The sequence below is a fragment of the Aquarana catesbeiana genome, linkage group LG05 (assembly GCF_042186555.1).
Source record: "Aquarana catesbeiana isolate 2022-GZ linkage group LG05, ASM4218655v1, whole genome shotgun sequence".
In the NCBI taxonomy this organism is placed as follows: domain Eukaryota; kingdom Metazoa; phylum Chordata; class Amphibia; order Anura; family Ranidae; genus Aquarana; species Aquarana catesbeiana.
Genome location: NC_133328.1, coordinates 29,939,366 through 29,959,482, shown reverse-complemented (window position 1 = coordinate 29,959,482; position 20,117 = coordinate 29,939,366). Strand labels below are relative to the sequence as shown.

At 39.5% G+C, this 20,117-nt stretch overlaps 1 protein-coding gene across 3 annotated transcripts in view; it reads right to left on the bottom strand.

The window, feature by feature from the left end:
• Positions 1-262: 262 nt before the first annotated feature.
• Positions 263-20,117, bottom strand: part of TAC1 (tachykinin precursor 1) — a 76,698-nt gene continuing 56,843 nt past the window's right edge. For 2 of the 3 annotated variants that reach the window (XM_073629558.1, XM_073629559.1), the window contains 2 exons: positions 14,675-14,728; positions 263-1,998 (listed from right to left, as the gene is read on the bottom strand). In XM_073629558.1, the coding sequence (XP_073485659.1) occupies positions 1,949-1,998; positions 14,675-14,728 (104 nt within the window). In that variant the 3' untranslated portion in view covers positions 263-1,948. The remainder of the gene's footprint in view (positions 1,999-14,674; positions 14,729-20,117) is intronic. The other variant, XM_073629560.1, reaches the window with a different exon arrangement.

Here is a 20,117-nt window from a genome sequence, read left to right as displayed (position 1 = left end):
TAATCTAAAAATAAACATACAAAGAAACCTCAGGGTTCCAGTGCCATTCATCCTGTTTGCCTAGCAATAATAGCCTGGCAGTCGTTCTATGCTCTTTTCACAATGAAAATGTAAAATTGGCTGTAGATATGCTTTGGGTTAGATTGCTTCTACAACCTGATCCCTCTGAGAAGTTTGCTTGTGCATACTTAGACATAAAAGCTTGCCCATTCGCCATTCAACACAACAAATTCACAATGAACGAGCCGCAAACCAAAAGAAATGTTGCAAAATCTCTTTTTTTTATTCAAAGTGCCACTATCAGAAAAAAACATCTGTACTATGAAATGAAGACTTTGGATTCACATTCAGGACAAAAAAAGGATAAAAGAAAAATAAACATGCTGCAATGATACCAATTTATTCCAAATAACAAAGGTACAACATATTTTATTTTCATGTGTCAACATTGAAACAACATTTGCATTTCTGTCACTCACTGACGACCATGGAAATGGCTTATTTCATTGGGTATCCCCGCAGGAGAAGAGCCACAATTCAAGAGACTGTTGCTTCAGGCCAAAAAAATGTGTCCCTAATACGTGGTAGGTTTACTGAAAGGAGACTTCCCAACATGTTTTATAGAAAAATATATCACTTCCGTATGTGCTTTAATGCCCCCTCCCCCAGCATATGCTTAACTTTCCTTAACTCTATTTACTTGTTGGGGCAAAGATAAATACCCGTACTTGTGGGTATTGGGGGGAGTATGTGACTCAATATCCTTCCTCTCATGTGACAGCATTGGTGCTTGGTGATTGGCCTAACGCTGTCACCTGGGATCGGGAAAAGTCCTCAGCCCTGTGTATGCTCTGTCTAGAGCAATTTGGCGTTTAAACATTCTTTTTGTTCCCAATGGTTCAAAAGAGGGGCGTGGGAGGAAAGGGAAGTATGTGCGGCTGAGGAGGAGGCAAATTAATTGAACCTGTTGCTTTTCCTTGCATAAACAAAGCTCAAGCTCACATTAAACCAAGTTGGGTGGACCAAGGCAAGAGTTTTAATCTGATGCACCTCCATGCTCCCTATTTTAGCATGTTCTCCATTCTTCTTGCAGTCCACAAGCTTGTGTGTCAGGAGGTAAACGCTCCTGTCTGACACACCATAGGTAACATGGCTACAAAAGAATTAAAGGAGAAAGCAGTCAGCAGGGGAGCATGGAAGAAACCCAGACTAATTATCTTATGTTATATCATCTAACTAAAAAAAAAAAAAAGGCTTTGAATAGACTTGTTCCTTTAAGGGGTAGACAACCTGTGGCAACCCACTTATAGCTTTGAAACAGTTCCATCATACTTTACAATGACAGCCTACAGAAACTCTACCCTTACACAGCACTAAAGGGAATATTACCCCATCTTACTTCAACCAACCCAAAAAAAAAAAACTTTGAGTGGAGTGTCCCTTGGGTAGAGAACCTGTGACAACCCACTTATAGATTAAAAGAGTTCCATCAAATATCACAGTGGCAGTCTACAGAAACTTTACCCCTAAAGAGCACTAAAGGGAATATTACCCCATCTTAAATCAACCAACCTAAATAAGAAAAAACCTTTGGAAAGCCTGTCCCTTTAAGGAGTAGACAACCTTGTAAACTGAATACAGCTCTATCGTACTACACATTGAAAGTCTACAGAAACTCTACCCCCACAGAGCAATCATATTGCCTCATTCGTCTACAGTAGCCCACCCCAGAAACGTTCACCTCTTGTACATAGTTTGAAAACCACAGCACACGTATGTAACAAGTATCATTGCCACACTATTAAAAATAATAAATTTATTGAATATACAAGCTAAAACAATCAATCTTAAAATAAATAGATATTCATTTTACACTGGATATAGTATATTACACTTCATCTTCTGAATTAGTGAATGAAGCCTGGCCAATGCAACCGGGGAGGATAATTCATTTGCGTCTTCTTTCATAGTTATGTATCGTGTTTCTTTCTGCTGATCCTGAGGGGGGAAAAATAGAAATAATTTTAAAAAATAGCAACTCTAATCAACATATTAATGCAAAATATAGTTATTGTTGTCTAAAATACATGGTATAAGTGCTCCATTAGACTGTGATATTTTGTTAAAAAGAACGATTCACAATTGGGCTTTTGAAAGAACCTGACTATTTAGCTCATATAAGACAAAATGATAGGTTTTGCCGTACAGCGGCCAATACAGGCAGGTGGAACTTACCTTCTCCATGCTCTTTAGTCATCCTGTTCTGCCACCATATCACCCTAATGGTTTTGTGCAAATTTTGACTGTGTGAAATTCAAAGTTCTTACAGTGTCCAGTAAGATCCTTTATTCTACCCCTAAAAAGTTTAGCAATCTATTGAAAAAGACTTTAATCTTGATAATTAGCACTTTGGAATCACAAAAACTGCCCTTATTGCTTAAAGGAGAAGTATAGCCAAAGCTATTTTGGCTATACTTCTTCTATGAATCACTGGAGAAGTTTGCTCTGCACACCTGTGATCCATTTTCAGCTGGCAGTAGGCTGACATCACAGAGCTGGTGCAGGCTCTGAAAAGATCCCGACCATATGATCGGGGTCCACCCAAAAGCCTGGACCAGCACCTGGCTCAGCCTCTTAGTGATCCACTGGAACCCTGAGCCAGCCCTTCCTGCCCCCTCCCCAGCTCAGCACTCCAGTGAGGGGGAGGGGGCAGAGCAGAGCATCGGAGACTGAGAGTTCCCAACTTTCTGCCCAAAGAATGCTGACAAACTGAGCGATCAGCTGTCTTTGATCGCTCAGTTCCCAGTGAAGAGCCAGCGGGGGACAGATGCAGCATTGGATCGATGCTGTATCTACCTAAGTGAGTGTATTTTTTTTTTTACCTAAATCCTATACTTCTCTTTTAAAGTGATTGTGAAGGTTTTTTTTTGGTAAATTAGTAAACATGTTATACTTACCTGCTCTGATCAATGGCATTACACAGAGCAGCCCTGATTATTGTCTTCTCGGGTCCCCCATTGGCCTTCTATGCTCCTCCTCTTCTCAGTGCAGCTTCTACTTCTTTGAACTTACAGTATGCTTGGCCATGGGGAGCAAGGAAAGGAGAAGGCACTTCTAAGTGCAGTAGACACTAAATTTAATAGCACAAACAAGTCTAAAAACACTTAAAGATACACAGGTTAAAAGGCTCATCAATGTGTAATGGCATCCAGCGGGAGGAATGCTTCTAGGATGTGACAGCTGCAGATGAAGTCCAGGCTGGCCAGCAGTGGAGAGCTGTGTGGGGTAATCCAGGAAGGGCAGTCATGCTGGCTTTGAAGAAGGAGCGAACTGGGCATGCTCCCAAATGAGTCCTGCCCAATCTGACAGCACTTTTGGGTCCCTGCGTTCTACGCTGGTCCTGACAGCGTGGCTGCCCTTCCTGGATTACCCCACACAGCTCCCTAACACTGGCCAAGCTGGACTCCATCTGCATCTGTCACATCCTAGAAGGATTCCTCCTGCTGGACGCCATTGATGAGCCTTTTAACTTGTGTATCTTGTAAGTGTTTTTTAACCTTGTTTGGGCTATTAAAGTTCAGTTTCTATTGCGCTTAGAAGCGCTTTCTCCTTTGCTTTGTTTCTGTTAGAGTATGCTTCTCTCTCCTGAAGTGCTGCTGAGGTGCTGTACCGGACATTACCTGCCCACCCCACCTTCAGTCTTGGACCACGCCGTATACCCATGTTCTTTTAAAGTCTACCTTTTCCAGAGGAGAGCCCTATAACCCATCTTCCTTGGCCATGGAGGGCAGACACATATGTCGGAGGAGGTGCATCTTAGCAATGGAGTGAGGCCTCCATTGCATGTCCAACTTTGTGGTCGTTTTACATAAAAGGGATAATTAGATCATTTTAAACCTGATCATCTAATGTGAAAATTGTTCTTTTCATTGCATAACAAAACAGGATTAACAACTATAAGAAAACACAATCAATTTTACTCCTTCCTTGCTCCATTTTTATTCAGTTTTAAATCCTTATTTTTTTTTCACCGTACTTTGTTTCAAGCACTCCATTTAAATCCTCATTATCAAGAGTTTTTTTTTCTGATTTCTGTACTAAAAAGGAAAAAACATAAAAAATGGGATGAAATTGAGTTTTTCATCCCCTTGACTGTGAAGAAGAAAAGAAACCATCAAAATCAAAAACTTCAAGACGTATTTTTAAAAGAAGAACAAAAAAAAAACCCTAAAGAAAATAATTGGTAACTGACATTCATGAGACCAAACAGGCGGATAAAAGAAGACCTGCCCTGTGCTGAAGACCTGCCTGACTGATTTTTGGAAAGAAAAAAAGGATTTAAAATGGATCAAAAACTGAAGGAAGCGATTCCTTTGCTAACATAGGTTTTGTCTTCCTTACACCTACATCCAAGCAACTGCAGCATTTTAATTATTATTTAGTAGATTTAAACTTAAAAAAAGATTATGTTTAGTATGCTAAAGTACCAGATATCATAAACGATTGATCTTTTTTTTTTTTTTTTTTTTTTTTTGCATTTTAGTGCTGTTGATCTCCCCCAGCTGTTTTCAGCCACTTGTTGTCTACATTCCTTCACTTGGCTGCATTGCTCTAGACCAGCCATTCTCAACCAAGGTTCTGTGGAAAACCCCAGGATTCCTCCAGAGTTTTTTGGGGTTTCCTTGAACTGTGGCTGTTTGACCTCCCCACATAGTTTGAGAACCACAGCACACTTATGTAACACATATCCGTAGTTCTGGGGCCAATGTACTTGGCAGAGCCAGAAGAATTACACCAATTGTCTTTTAAGCTATTTGTTTGGGTGGCTTTCTGAGCACCACTGTAAGGTTTGTTGAAGCTTTTAAAGTGCCATTTAGCTCCAGTTTGTAAATGCTGAACACAGATCCTAATGGGAGTGCTGATTGCAACTTTAGCCCCTTCCTGACCAGCCGTCGCAGTTATACTGTGGCAGGTTGGCTCCCCTGTGCGAGCCGTCGTAGCTGTATGCCAGAAATTTAAGACGCTCAAGCAGGCACGTGCGTGCGCCCGCAGCGTGTCCCTGGAGCCGATGCGCGTGCCCGGCGGGGCGAGATGACCACCGGGCACCCGCGATCACTCGTGACAAAGCGAGAACCGGGATCTGTGTGTGTAAACACACGAATCCCAGTTCTCTCAGGGGAGAGGAGACAGATCGTGTGCTCCTACTAATTAGGAACACCGATCTGTCTCCACCCCTAGTCAGTCCTATCCCTTCACAGTTAGAAACACACCCAGGGAACACAGTTAACCCCTTTATCGCCCCCTAGTGTTAACCCCTTCCCTGCCAATGACATTTATACAGTAATCAGTGGGTATTTTTAGCTCTGATAAATATATGTATAAATGTCAATGGCCCCAAAAAAGTGTCAAAAGTGTCCAATCTGTCTGCTGCAATGTCGCAGTCATGATAAAAATCACTGATCACCGCCATTACTAGTAAAAATAAAATAATAGTAATAAAAATGCCATAAATCTTTCCCCTATGTTTTAGACGCTATAACTTTTGTGCAAACCAATCAATATATGCCTATTGCATTTTTTTTTTACCAAAAATATATACAAGAATATGTATATCAGCCTTTTTTAATTTTTAGGATATTTATTATAGCAAAAAGTACAAAATATTGTGTTTTCTTCAAAATTGTTGCTCTTTTTTTGTTTATAGCACAAAAAATAAAAACCGCAGAGGTGATCAAATACCACCAAAAGAAAGTTCTATTTGTGGGGAAATTAGAACATCAATTTTGTTTGGGTACAAAGTTGCATGACCACGCAATTGTCAGTTAAAGCGACACAGTGCTGTATAGCAAAAAATGGCCTGGTCAGGAAGGGGGCAAATCCTTCCAGGGCTGAAGTGGTTAAACAAGCTGCTAGCAGGCTTCAGCACCATTTGAAGCTTGTTAAAAGCCTGCTGAAGTCTGCTAAGAGCTTGTTTAATGTGGCAATCAGCACTCCCATTAAGATCCGTGTATAACATTTCCAAACAGGAGCTGAAGGACACTTTAAAAGCTTAGAGAAAGCTGCTTGAGGCTTGCTGAAAACTTTGCAAAAGCTTGCTGAAAGTTTTATAAAAGCTTGCTGAAAGTTTTATAAAAGCTTGCTGTTCACACTGCTTTTTTACAAACTCAAGAATGTGTGAAACAGGCCTAGGGGCATTTTTCTTATTGACCTCCTATGAATTGGTTTTAGCAGTGTTCTCTGAGACCCGAAATCTATTTCAAGGGTTCCTCTGGGGTAAAAAGGTTGAGAAAGCCTGCTGTAGACCAAGTTTCTGATTGCATACTTGCCAAAATATTAGTCCCCGCTCCAGGGCCATCTTTAAGGCAGGGCAAAAGGGGCAGCTGCCCTGGGCCCTGTCATTGTTGTGGGGCCCAAAGCAGCTGTCTCATACTTGCCAACTATCCCAGTTTAAATGTCCTTGTCCTTTGAAGTTTTAGTCCTGTGCTGTGTCCTGATATCTCAGTGTGAAGTGCTGGTACTAATGCTGCCCAACTCTGCCCTATTGTTGTGTACAGATGACTCACCTGTAGACCCTGTGTTTACATGTAAATAGCTGTGGCTGGCGGCATTGATATGTAAATAAAAGCGGCATTCATATGTATATCATGCCCCCTGCAGTGAGGAGATGATGTACTGTAACCTCTAGCAACCAATCAGTGAGCAGTATTACTCTACAGTAATCTCTAGCAGCCAATTAACAAGCAAAAATAATTTGCTGTAACCTCTAGCAACTAATCAGTGAGTTGTAATGTGTGCTGTAACCTCTAGCAACCAGTCAGTAAGCAGTAATGATATGCTGTAACTGCTGGCAACCACTTGCAATTGCTGCCTGATCTGATACAGTAAACTGATTTTAAGTCTAGCTGCTATTTATTATATGTCTCAGAGCAGGTGGAGAGTGAAATTGCATGGGGGGGGGCCCAAGAAAATTTTTGCCCAGGGTCCAATCAATATTAAAGACGGCCCTGCCCTGCTCCAGGACACTGTCACCTTGGCTCAGATCATGATTGCTTCCTGGGTGACCCCAACCAGATCACATTTACTTTCTGGGCAGGCTCTCCCTTAATTACGTGGGAACTGCCCACTTACAACTGCTGTGCACTTCAAACACTAGAGATTCGAGTTTTCGATTTCGATTAGATTTTGAGTTGTGCCAGCATTTGAATGCAGCACTACAAACGCCAGTGTGAACGAAGTTTAAGTTGTACTTTTCTGGAGGAAGGGGACCCAACTTATATGCTTGCACATAGGACAACTGCTTTCAGAATACCCCAGCACCTATTAAAGAAGCATCGTACTTCCTAATTAGATATCTTATCATATACATGTTTCAAAGGATTAATGGCAGGGAGTTTGCCTTCCAGAATATGAATGAATTAGTAAGGGGGTCCAATGGCAAAGGTAATCTCAAAGCTCAACAACAATTATGATAAATAAAATAAAATTATAAATGGGATATTTACGAGCAGGTATCTAATTCTAATTTAGAACTTTTATTGACCATGCAAGGACATTTGAGAACACATCCCGAAGGATCCTTTTCAATTACTAACAAACAAGCAATTAGTGATGCACAGTGCTTAGAAACTCTTAATGGGAAAAAAATATATATTTTATGTGGACCAGCTTGGGATTTTTTTTATCTACATTTACATCTATATGAAATGTACATGTATATTTCTCAGCCCTAGGCTGCAGGAGTTGGTAATCATGTAGGTACGGGTCCCCCTCAAAATGAGCAGCTCCCCCAAGAAAGATGCTTCTGTATAGGACCTCGCTTTCTGCTTGACTGTACCTTTGTGACCACCATACTGCAATATGCTTAGTCCTGGAATATAATTTTGTAATTAGATACTTTGTATACATTTTGTTGCTATCATGTACATTTTACTCCAACTTTGTATGTACACTACATAATATATGTTTGTATATTTTTACTACATCTTTACAATGCATCACTCATTGCTACATCAGAACTGTAATTCTACGAGCCGGGCCCTTCTGTATTGAACTGTGCTGTAATTGTGCTGTCCCCCCTCTACTTTGTAAAGCGCTGCGTAAACTGTTGGCGCTATATAAATCGCTAATAATAATAATAATTGGTGTGTTAACTTTATTCATTATTTAATTGATTCATTTATTTAACTTAATTATTTTTAATTTAATAAACAAAAAGCGGCTCCAAAAATAGATGGCGAGTAACAAGTCAATGCTCTGCTCTGAACACTCCAAAAAAAAAAAAGTAGAATAAAAATAAAAACCCACAGAAGAATTATAAACCCCAAAATACTACCAATGAATCCAAAGTGCACTTTGTTTAAGGGAAACCTTGCAGCAAAGAAACAGTAATTTAACCTAAAATAAAGTAAATTAAAAATGCTCTCGCAAAATTAGATAAAAACTCCAAAATACCAAACCCTGAAACAAAAGCCCTAAATCCGATGAACCAGAGGTTGATTGCGGACCAAGCAATCAGAAATAAAGTACCATTTCCTAACTGACCCTAATCTTTTGTATTGTATTTTGTCAGTTTCCTCCATGCTTTCCCAACAGCAGCTTCCAAAACACTGATTATCTACAGTAGCTGCTTTGTGCTCCAAACTCTTTTTTAGTTAGGGGACTAGCTCAGTTCAAAGGCCATGCAGAAATGCAATGTATTATTGTTTTTTTTTTTTAATCCAGGGTGAATCTGCACATAAATTCACCAGGATTTTAAATCTTGAACCCACAGGATTCACCTCAAACCCCTGGTAGCAGTGAGATTGATTTATTAAAACTGGAGAGGGCAAAATCTGGTGCAGCTCTGCATGGTAGCCAAATAGCTTCTAACTTCAGTTTGTTCAATTAAGCTTTGATATAAAAAAAAAAAAAAAAAACTGGAAGCTGATTGGTTTCTATGCAGAACTGTACCAGATTTTGCACTCTACAGTTTTAGCAAATCAACCCCAATGAACCTGAACCTCAACTTCTTTGTGGAGTTTTGGATTGATGGAGTAATGGTTAATATATTTTTTTAAGCTGTCTTTTTACCATTGTGAAATTTTTTCTTTACTTCCTGAACAGAACAGAAAGTGAGAGGAAATCTCTCCAAAGTGAGGGAAAATCTCCTCTAAGACAGCTGTCACTGCAACAGCTGTCTTCATTCCCCTGACTTCCTTTTCTGATGACAGCTGTACAATTTTGAATTTCCAGTGCCTCTTTTTTGAAAAGAGAGGGTGAATCTTGTTGGGACACAGGAATTAAAACGTAAACCTTTCCCACATTAGAAAAAAAAACAAGTTTTGCCTTGAGTTGAGCTTGAAATGCCAAATATCTAAATTTCAGTACAGTCATAAGTATCTGTATAAATATATATATATATGTTATACTGTACATATACAGTACTTATGAAATTGATATGAAATTAAAATCATTAGCACTTGCTTGGTATAACTGATTGATTAATCATACCCCTGACAAATTCTAAAAGTTGAGTTGAGCTTGAGGTGGCCAATATCTACATTTCAGTGCATTCATAAGTATATATATATATATATATATATATATATATATATATATATATAACCAAAAGTATTGGGATGCCTGCCTTTACACGCAAATGAACTTTAATGGCCTCCCAGTCTTAGTCCATAGTGTTCAATATTGAGTTGGCCCACCCTTTGCAGCTATAACAGCTTCAACTCTTCTGGGAAGGCTGTCCACAAGGTTTAGGAGTGTGTCTATGGGAATGTTTGACCATTCTTCCAAAAGCGCATTTGTGAGGTCAGGCACTGATGTTGAATGAGAAGGCCTGGCTCAGAGTCTATTCTCTAATTCATCCCAAAGGTGTTCTCTTGGGTAGAGGTCAGGACTCTGTGCAGGCCAGTCAAGTTCCTCCACCCCAAACTCTCTCATCCATGTCTTTATGGACCTTGCTTTTTTTTACCTTTTTAATAAAAATGGGCTACAAGGCCCTAAAATATAGTTCTTGACTGGTTTGAATCACTGGCAAAAGCATCTACTACAAGAGTTAAACAACCCCCAATGCTACTATATATATATATATATATATATATATATATATATATATATATATATATATATATATATATATATATATATATATATATATATATATATATATATATATATATATAGGTGTATGGGTATAAATATATGTAATGTAAATATAAATTTACTCTATTGTTTGTTTGGATTAGGTTAGTTGGTTAAAGCGAAGTTCCACCCAAAAGTGGAACTTCCACTCATTTGTCTCCTCTCCCCCTCCGGTCCCACAATTGGCACCTTTCGGGGGGGAGGGGGGACAGGATACCTGTCTTTGACAGGTATCCTGTTCCCACTTCCGGGAGTCCGGGCCACGGCCCGTGACATCACCGCAGGGCTCCCTCCTCCTCGCTCCTCCTCTCCCTGTCGCAGGGCCAGTAGGAGAGATGAGCGGAGCCTTGCGCATACACAGTAAGGGTACCCTTACCCGCAATGGCGGCGGCATGCACACGACAGCTGATGGAAACATCAGCTGCGGTGCCGACATCACTGGACTCCAGGACAGGTAAGTGTCCTATTGTTAAAAGCCAGCAGCTACAGTATGTGTAGCTGCTGGCTTTTAATTTTTTTTTTTGGGGGGCGGAACACCGCTTTAAAAAGTATCAACTTACAGGTGGTGCTGATTGTATACACTTGATTTCAATATAAATTTGCTAATGAAATATCTTTTCACACGATTGCACTTTACTTTTTGTTTACGAATCGATTAATAGGAGGTGGCAGCATGTCCACGCAAACTAGCAAAAACAACAATTTTGCGGTGTGCTTTCATTCTTATGATGACAAACTCATTAACCTAGAAAGTGAAGAGACAGGCTTGATGCCAGATTATGTTTGTAAGTGACGTTAATCATCCTACTGCTGACTTTTTTTTTTCCTTAATGACTTAGAGTATGCAACTTCCCTTCCCAGCAATAAGCATTAAAACTCGACATCAAACATCCAAACTTTGCAGTATTAACTGGCTCGTCAGCAAAAACCTCCCCTGCAGTCGTTGAGCAATTTGTCATCGTTTGAGTTGAAGCTTTAAAAAAAAAAAAAAAAACTCGCTCCCTTGGGGTCCCTAATTAAGCAGGGTTTGATCAGTAATGTACAAGCTGTACGTACTTAAAGGGAAGAAAAAAGGCATCAAAATAAATCAGGGTGCATTATTAATTACATGACGCCTGTCATGCTCCTAACATGACCCCTTTCAGTAGATCTTTGCCTTCAGAGGCCTTGGGCCTTCACCGAGTAAACAGCACCCTTTATAATCAGAGTATGAACATTAAAGAAATGGTGATGATATTCATTCATGTTGAATGAAGCAGAATGATGGCTTTCTGAACACAGAAACCAACCCCTTGTTGCATAAATGTGAGTGAAATGAGTAAAAGATGGCTTCAGCTCCTGTTCTCCACCTGCAGAGAACACCTGAGACGGGTTTTGCCCTTTTTCTCTGACGGGTTTTGCCTTTTTTCTCTGACAGGTTTTGCCCTTTTTGGGTGCATTCGAGTAGTACTATTTTCATTGTTTTGGGCTGTTCTGTCAAGCACCTCAATTTAATATAAGAGATAGATGCTAGTAAGGATCAAATTGTTGCTAGTAAGGATCAAATCCCAGCTTTACGCCTAGGACCATCTGCAGATGTTCCCCCTCCTCTCCTCTGAAGTGTGCCTATAGACACAGGAGGTGAAGAAGGAGATGGAGAGAGGGAATTATACGGCCTCTTTTCCTGTTTCATTTAAAACACAAGGCACAGCTTCACTGGCTGGGCTGCTAAGTCCCTCTACTGCTGCTTGTCTTCCTAGCAGATCTCTAAAAGTTTACAGAGGATGCTGTGACTTCTCTGCCTCCCAGCATGGAGCTTCTACAACATCCTTATGATTAATGACAACATCTCCAGGGATCCTACAGTAGCAGGCTTGAGAACAGCTCTGATCTGAGTTGATTCTTCACATGTTATATACTTTAGGATAACAAGGCAACTTTACTCTGTAAAGTTACATATTCCTGACCCCTTCACTCTGTACTCTGCATGTTCTTGACCCTTGCACTCTATACAGTGCATTCTGTACTTTACATAATCCTGGCTCTTGCACTCTGTACTTTACATATTCCTGACCCCTGCACTCTGTACATTATGTATTAGTGACCCCTGCACTCTGTACATTATGTATTAGTGACCCCTGCACTCTGTACATTATGTATTAGTGACCCCTGCACTCTGTAAGTTACATATTATCGACCCCTGCACTCTGTAAGTTACATATTATCGACCCCTGCACTCTGTACATTACATTTTCCTGACCACTGAACTCTGCATTTTTTATATTCTAAACCCCTGCACTCTGTACTTTACATATTCCTAACCCCTGCACTCTGTACATTATGTATTAGTGACCCCTACACTCTGCAAGTTACATATTATCAACCCCTGCACTCTGTAAGTTACATATTCCTGACCACTGCACTCTGCATTTTACATATTCCTGGCCCCTGCACTCTGTACATTACATATTCTTGACCCCTGCACTCTGTACAGTATGTATTCCTGACCCCTGCACTCTGTAAATTATGTATTCCTGACCCCTGTACTGTGTAAGTTACATATTAATGACCACTGCACTCTGTAAGTTACGTACTACTGACCCCTGCACTCTGTAAATTACATATTTCTGACTATTGCACTCTGTATGTTACATATTTATAACCCCTTCACTGTGTACATTACAAATTCCTGACCATTGCACTCTGTTACATAATCTTGAGCCCTGTATTTTGAATAGTATATACTCCTCACACCTAAACTTTGTACATTACATACTTCTGACCCCTGTACTCTGTAGCTAGGCATGCTGCCCATGCCTCTTCTTTTTTTTCCTCTGAGTTTCTTTTCTTGAGGAAAGGGGTCCAATTTATGATCTTGAACATAGCCTTACTGCATTCAGAAAAGGCCCCTGTAATACTCGATGAGATTCATTGCCTACCATGACCCAACATGGCCTCGGTATGACCCAACATGGTCCAACAAGTTCCTGCAGTAGTACAACATCCTTAGACCACTCTGCCTTTAAATGGATTAAATTACATTTGTGACTTAGTTACAAAAAGTAACGGTTGCAGCAAGATGAAAACAAAATGTATGACTTGTTTCATTATGCAATAATGAATGTGATACTTTGTCATAACATTAATTAAGCCAGGTGGCTATTAACATTTGTAGGTATTAACACAAGAGATTGATAATCTGGGGATTATATGATTACCTCCAGGGGGATCAGAAAATCATTTTTTCCCCCTGCTGGAGAAAATTAAACAGTGCTTTATAGGGGTTTTTTGCCTTCCTCTGGATCATCTGTGGATATAGGATTCTGTATACGGACATTTTTTAAATTTAATTATTTTTTTTCTATTGGTTAAACTAGATGAACTTATGTCTTTTTTAAACCTATGTATCTACTGTATGTGACATTTTATCCCTTGATGTCATTGATAAAAAATGATCATTATGGAAAAGAATGACCCTAATAGTTTAGGTAGTTAATCCTGTATTGATAACTTAAAGGGACAGTCCACCCAAGACTAATATTTCAGCATCTGGCAGATGCTGGAGAGTTAAAGTGATACTAAACCCAAGACCCTGCATTCACTATATCTGGCCTTCCACAGTACACAGAACATGGAAATGCAATTAGTTTAGTAAATGTAAACAGCTAAATACCTTTTCTCATCAGCAGTATATAGCAGTCTTCTGACTTCTATCAATGTCTGGTTAAAGCTTGTAGGAGGAGTTTTCATTCTCCTCTGACTGTCTTATGAGGGTGTATGATCCCTGATCCTCTGTCTGGACAGTGCTGATTGGTCTTGTGCTGATCACATGCACCCCCCTCCCCCCCCCAAAAAAAACTTTCCAGCAATACATACCAAACTGAGCACGTGCAGAGTGTCTCCTAGGGCTCTGTTCTCTGTGCTGATTTCCAGGCTTTGCATACCTGCTGTGCCCATTATGAGGGAATCCCAACATCTCTGCTGAATTTTTTATGTATTTTCTATTATGGGGAACTTATCAGAAGAAGCCTGAACACACAAAAGTGGAAACTCCCAGTTGGATAGGAAGAAAGTCAGGAATTAGGTAAGGGAGATCTCAATGTTTGATTATCCAAGACACATAAGAAGCCAGGGGCTGACTTAGCCAACACATAAGAAGCCAGGGGCTGACTTAGCCCACCAGACTCCACCTATAACAATATTATATTTTGTGCATGGATTGATCCTTGAAGGATATTTTCTTCTGTTATTTACACAAAGCCTTAATGGTTTACTGCAGAGGAAATGTCAGAAAGTCAACTATCATCAATCAAATTTTGATTGGGGGTCATGTATACCAATATGTCTATCAAACTGCCTTTATATATAAACAAAACATAAATATAAATTTTATTTTGGAGTTTGTAAGTCTTTTTTAACTTTTGAAGTAAATTTAATAGATGATCAAGGTCTAAGTTAAAAAAAAAAAAAAACTTTTTTGCATTAGCACAAATTATAAGTTTCAATCTGGGACATTCACAATTTGTATTTCCTATAAATGATACAAGGGAGGAATACATACCAGACAATAAAGATCTTTTTCCCATTAGTCCATAAAAGGAATCTGATTTATACCCTGAAAAAATATACATTTGAAGTTTGCGGTTTTTATTCAGGTCAGTGAATGGATATAATATAGTGTTGTACTTGACTGTGTAACAATTGACTCATTGGAGGGGATTTCCTAAAACTGGAGAGTGCAAAATCTGGTGCACCTGTGCATGGTAACCAATCAGCTTCCAGGTTTTATTGTTAAAGCTGAATTGAACATTGAACAAGCTGAAGTTAGAAGATGATTGGCTACCATGCACAGCTGTACCAGAGTCTGAGTGCTCAAGTTTTATCAATATAATAATATCAGAAGTATGTGTAGACCTATATAGAGTGTTATAATTGATTTAGTAAAAAAAAATGATTCTCCAACTACTATATGATGTTTGTGAACTTTGCATTTTTAATTTTGTTCAGAGGCCATATGAGTCTTAGAAAACACAGCTTTATGTCAAAGTTTATGATCTAAATAAGCACTATTAACATATTATTAGCAATAAAGGTGTCCAAACACAAATATTCTTTTAAAGTATTGTATTTAAAGAGCCAATTGCTAAAATTTCAGATACGCTTTAACATGTTAATGTCATTTCAAAAGTCTTTTTCAATATTTTAAAATCTGAAGCTTACATCAAACTAATACCTGGTAATCCTGCCATGAAGGTTTGGGCATTTCCTTTTACAGGTTGACAACAAATAGCCATTTTGACACGTGTCTCAATTAAAAATGTACCCTCACTGCATATTCTAGTGGCAACTGTAAAATTTGGGATTTCCCATCACTTTATGCCTTGGTGACAATTAGTAATGAGCTAAGGTTCGGGTCCAACTCAGTTCAGCTGGAACTCTCCCAAGATAGCAAGCCACCATCCCAATGAGTTGTGATCGGGGAATTTCCTGCCCCTCAGCCTCATATATCAAAGAGGCAGGGATGCTGGTGACATTATAACCCTAATATGACCACATCACTGCCCCTTTCTGGAATTTCCCCAGTTTCAAACAATTGGGCTGGTGGTCTGCTATCATGGTGACAATTTCCCACAGGTTCAGGCTAAACTGAGTTTTGCCCAAAGCTTAGCTCATTACTAATTGTCACCACGACATAAAGTGATGGAAAATCTAAAATGTTAAAGTTGTCACCAGAACATGCAGTGAGGTACATTTTCTATTGGGGCACCTGTTATGGCGACTGCTGCCTAAAAGGAGATTTGTTGGAAGTTTTTGTTGCATCTCTCGGGCAGAAAGCGAAATTTGTCCAATGGGACACAAACAGAAACAAGTTTTAATCATCCCTACTCTGTCCAAATCTAAAAGAAAAAAAAAATGTTGACACTTTACGTTCATGAACAGTCATGGTCAAAAGTGAGAGAGTTCAAATAGCCAGTTCACTTGAAATATATTTTCCTCATATTTATATACAAAAATTACACCGGTCCCCCACAGGAGTTCATAATCTAATGTTTTATACCAGAGATATGCAATTAGCGGACCTCCAGCTGTTGCAGAACTACATGTCCCATGAGGCATAGCAAGACTCTGACAGCCACAAGCATGACATCCAGAGGCAGAGGCATGATGGGACTTGTAGTTTTGCAACAGCTGGAGGTCTGCTAATTGCATATCTGTGTTTTATACAAATACTGATGCTAATAAACCTGTTAGTATGGTGTTGGATTTCAGGAGAACCCACAGGAAACTCAAGCAGACATGGAGAGAAGATCTAAAGACAGTGTTGCTGATGGACAACTTTGTACCTTCTCCAGATAGATAACTACAGCTACAGGTAGATACTAATAGGAATCAAACCTTTTAAAGTGCTATGATAGCATTCTAGCTATCATTGTATGTGGACACCTTTATGCTAAAAATACAATTACAAAATTGTTAGCATTACAATTTTGATTATAATCACAATACGTCTTTGCTCAGGGCAGGAGGCTGATTAAAGAAGACTGGGCATAACAGACAAATGAAAAGACATAGGATAGAGAGTTCATACAAGGGTATAACATGGAAATTATCTGTGATTTATTAAATCAACCACACTACCTAGAGTGACTATGTAAAGGTATAATAAGTTAGTTTTCATGTATGATCTTGTAAGCTAACTGCCAACTGGTCAATGTACCATGGGCTCAGAAGATACAACTTTATGTAGCATGTGTGTATGGAAAGGCGACCTCACTCCGCCATGGTTGGGAACCACAGATTCATACATGTTATTCTGGGCTTGGGTGGCTTGGGAGACAGAACTTCATGGTCCTTGGCATAGTAGCACACCACCTGTACCATGCTGTGTGGTCACTGGAAAATAGGCTTATGGAATAAAATTCAGATCTAACCAAATATGTAGATTTGGCCTCTTGCAGAAAAGTAAGGTGTCTATCTTAAAAAAAATCTGCTACCAAATCTGGGAAATAATGAATAATATGAATTATATCAACAAGTTACATCAAATAAACAATTACAGAGATGTTGTGTAGAATAAACATAATACCAGGCAAGTATATCACAAAATGAGACATTGCTGTTCTCATAATGTGAGCTCCTATATGTAATTTCCTGGGAGGCCAAAGGGAGCAAAGTTCCCTTTCCTTCTGGGCTGGACATCCTTACCAAACATAGCACACATTTGTATACATGACTATTGGGTGACCATGACCACCATGGCCAATAGACAACCTGAGGACCTCTAATACCCAAAGACCATTCCAAGTAGCTAGAACCATGAGTTGGAAATGCATGAAAGGAAAGTAGTTTGTTGATGTTATAGAGCAGAAATGGTGAACCTTGGCACCCCTGATGTTTTGGAACTACATTTCCCATGATGCTCTTGCACTCTGCAGTGTAGTTGAGCATCATGGGAAAAGTAGTTCCAAAACATCTGGGGTGCGAAGGTTCGCCATCACTCTTATAGAGAGTTCCACAGGAACCAATGTTTAACTGCCAGTACATGGCAATTATTTAAAAAAAAAAAAGTGCATTTCCTATTTTTTTGCATTTGAGCCTGTGATGCACTGCAATCATAACTTGTGGGTTGTGGGTGCAATGCTCCGGCTCCTGCAGACTAACTCCTCCATCGCCAAGGTATGGACCTTTAGTTACAGAGCTGGACTACAAGTGCAGTGACCTTGTTGAGCTCCAGCACCAGTCTCTCTATCACAGTTTCTTCGTTCACAGATTTCTGTGAATGGATGATGGTGCTGTCAGCTAGAGGCAGACGTGCCAAATCCAAATATTGACTGGAGATGGTGGGGAGAAGAACCCCTAGATTGTGAAAATGGGGAGTCAGGTGTAGTTTTGGGGTGGGGGGCTGCAGACTGTGACCATGTTAAGTTAAACCCTATATATGGGAGTAACATGAAACACGGGATGAAAGACTTTTAAGATTTATCTGGAATTTGCTTTCCTAAGTCTATTTAAGCATTTGCAAATATTTCTGAGCCCTGGCAGGGAGGGGGTTGTGGTTGCCCCAGAAACACACTGGATGTTGTTTTCTGAAAAATTAAAGCAGTTTCTAAATCTTTTTTTGAATATGGTCTGTCTTTCCTTTTTTTTGTTTGTTTATGCTCTGGGTACCTATTGAGGGGAAGTATGCTTGTGACCTGCCTAACCAGAACCAGTGAACTCTCTGAATAACTGTCTTTTACCTTTACTGACCTGTTTGAATACGTATTGAAGCCCCAATTATATTTAAAGTAATTTATACTAATGGAGTGATTAACATGATTACATTCTCCTTCTGATCTCAAATATGTATGAGGGATCAGAAGGAGAATGTAATCATGCTAATAATCATTCCGCTACTACTACACATGACTTCAAATGTATATATTATGTGTGTGTATATATATATATATATATATATATATATATATATATGTGTGTGTGTGTGTGTGTGTGTGTGTATACTAAGATATATGTGACTTTTTCATATTTTTTATTTACAAATATTATCACCTTAAAAATCCCCAAATTCTTTTTTTTTGTATAAGTATTCTATGTCATCGGTTTAATATCTGACTGCTGAAAAGATAGCTACTATTTGTAATTCTGTAAAGTGTAGTGGACATGACAGTACATGGACATGGAAATATATAGTATACTTTGCAGACCAGTAACATTTAGGCCCGCTTCACACTGATGTGGCCGCAGCTCACAGCAGGGGTCCAGTGCATCCCTGTTCTCCGTTTCAGGGGCGAATCAGGTCTGACTTTTTGCCTGTATTCGGACCTGAAATGGAGTCAAAGACGCACAGGATCCTTTTCCAGTGCGCACTGCGGCTGCCCGGAGCTGTGTGAACCAGCTCCATTGAGAGCCGGTCACAGTCTTCTGTTATGCAAATTGAATGCGGGGAAACCCACATCCAATTCGCATAAGTGTGAACCCAGCCTTAGGAAGATATGTACAAATAGACTACATGATATGTATTATGTCTACTTTAGGCATGCACATTAATACAAAAACAAAAATCATATTTAGGCAGATTTGTTTTGTTTTTTTTTTTGCTCATTTCATTTTTTTCATTTTTTGATTTGTTGCTGGTTTTCTTAAAGGGAATGTATAGACTTTTCATTTTTTCCATTAACATGTACAGTATGTGATCTCACCTTAACGCAAATATTCAGTAAGCAATGTGCTACTGCTTTTTAAAATGATTCCTTTTATATATAATTTGTAATTCTCCAAGTATATGGTGTATTTGCTTATTCCATAAACGGTACAGGCTTCTCTTGCTCCTTTGTGTTGTTATACAATGGGGGTTGATTTACTAAAGGTAAATAGACTGTGCACTCTGCAAGTGCAGTTGCTCCAGAGCTTAGTAAAAGAGCGGAATCTCTGATGATTTCCATCATCCAATCATGTGCAAACAAAAATGCTGTTTTTTCTAGTTTCCTTGCATGTAATTGGGTATTCTTTGCAACGTTAAGCTTTATCTCATTTACTAAGCTCTGGAGCAACTGCAATTGCAAGCAACTATTTATCTTGAACCACTTCAATACTGCGCCATAGTCAAAAGACAGCTACAGCATGGCTTTATTGTTGTGGGAGGGTGTCTATGGATGTCCTCCCAGAACACGCATTCCTTGCGCCCCCTGGGGCGCACATCAGGTGGGCTCTGTGATCCTTTGGATACAGCTGATCGCAGATCAAGGTAAAGGGCTAATCACAGCAAGCCTTTTCCATGTTATCAGCCGTGTCCAATCACAGCTGACCACATGTAAACAAACTTGCCGCTTGTTGGCATTGCTTTACTCATCCGCTGTCACAGCCTGAGGAAAGGAGAGACAGTAACCGACAAGTGTGACGGGGACATTTACACTGATAATCAGGGCACTGATTGTCAGTGCAGCCCCAACAGTGCCAATCAGTGCCCATCAGTACAGACTATAAGTGCCCATCAGTGCTGCCTA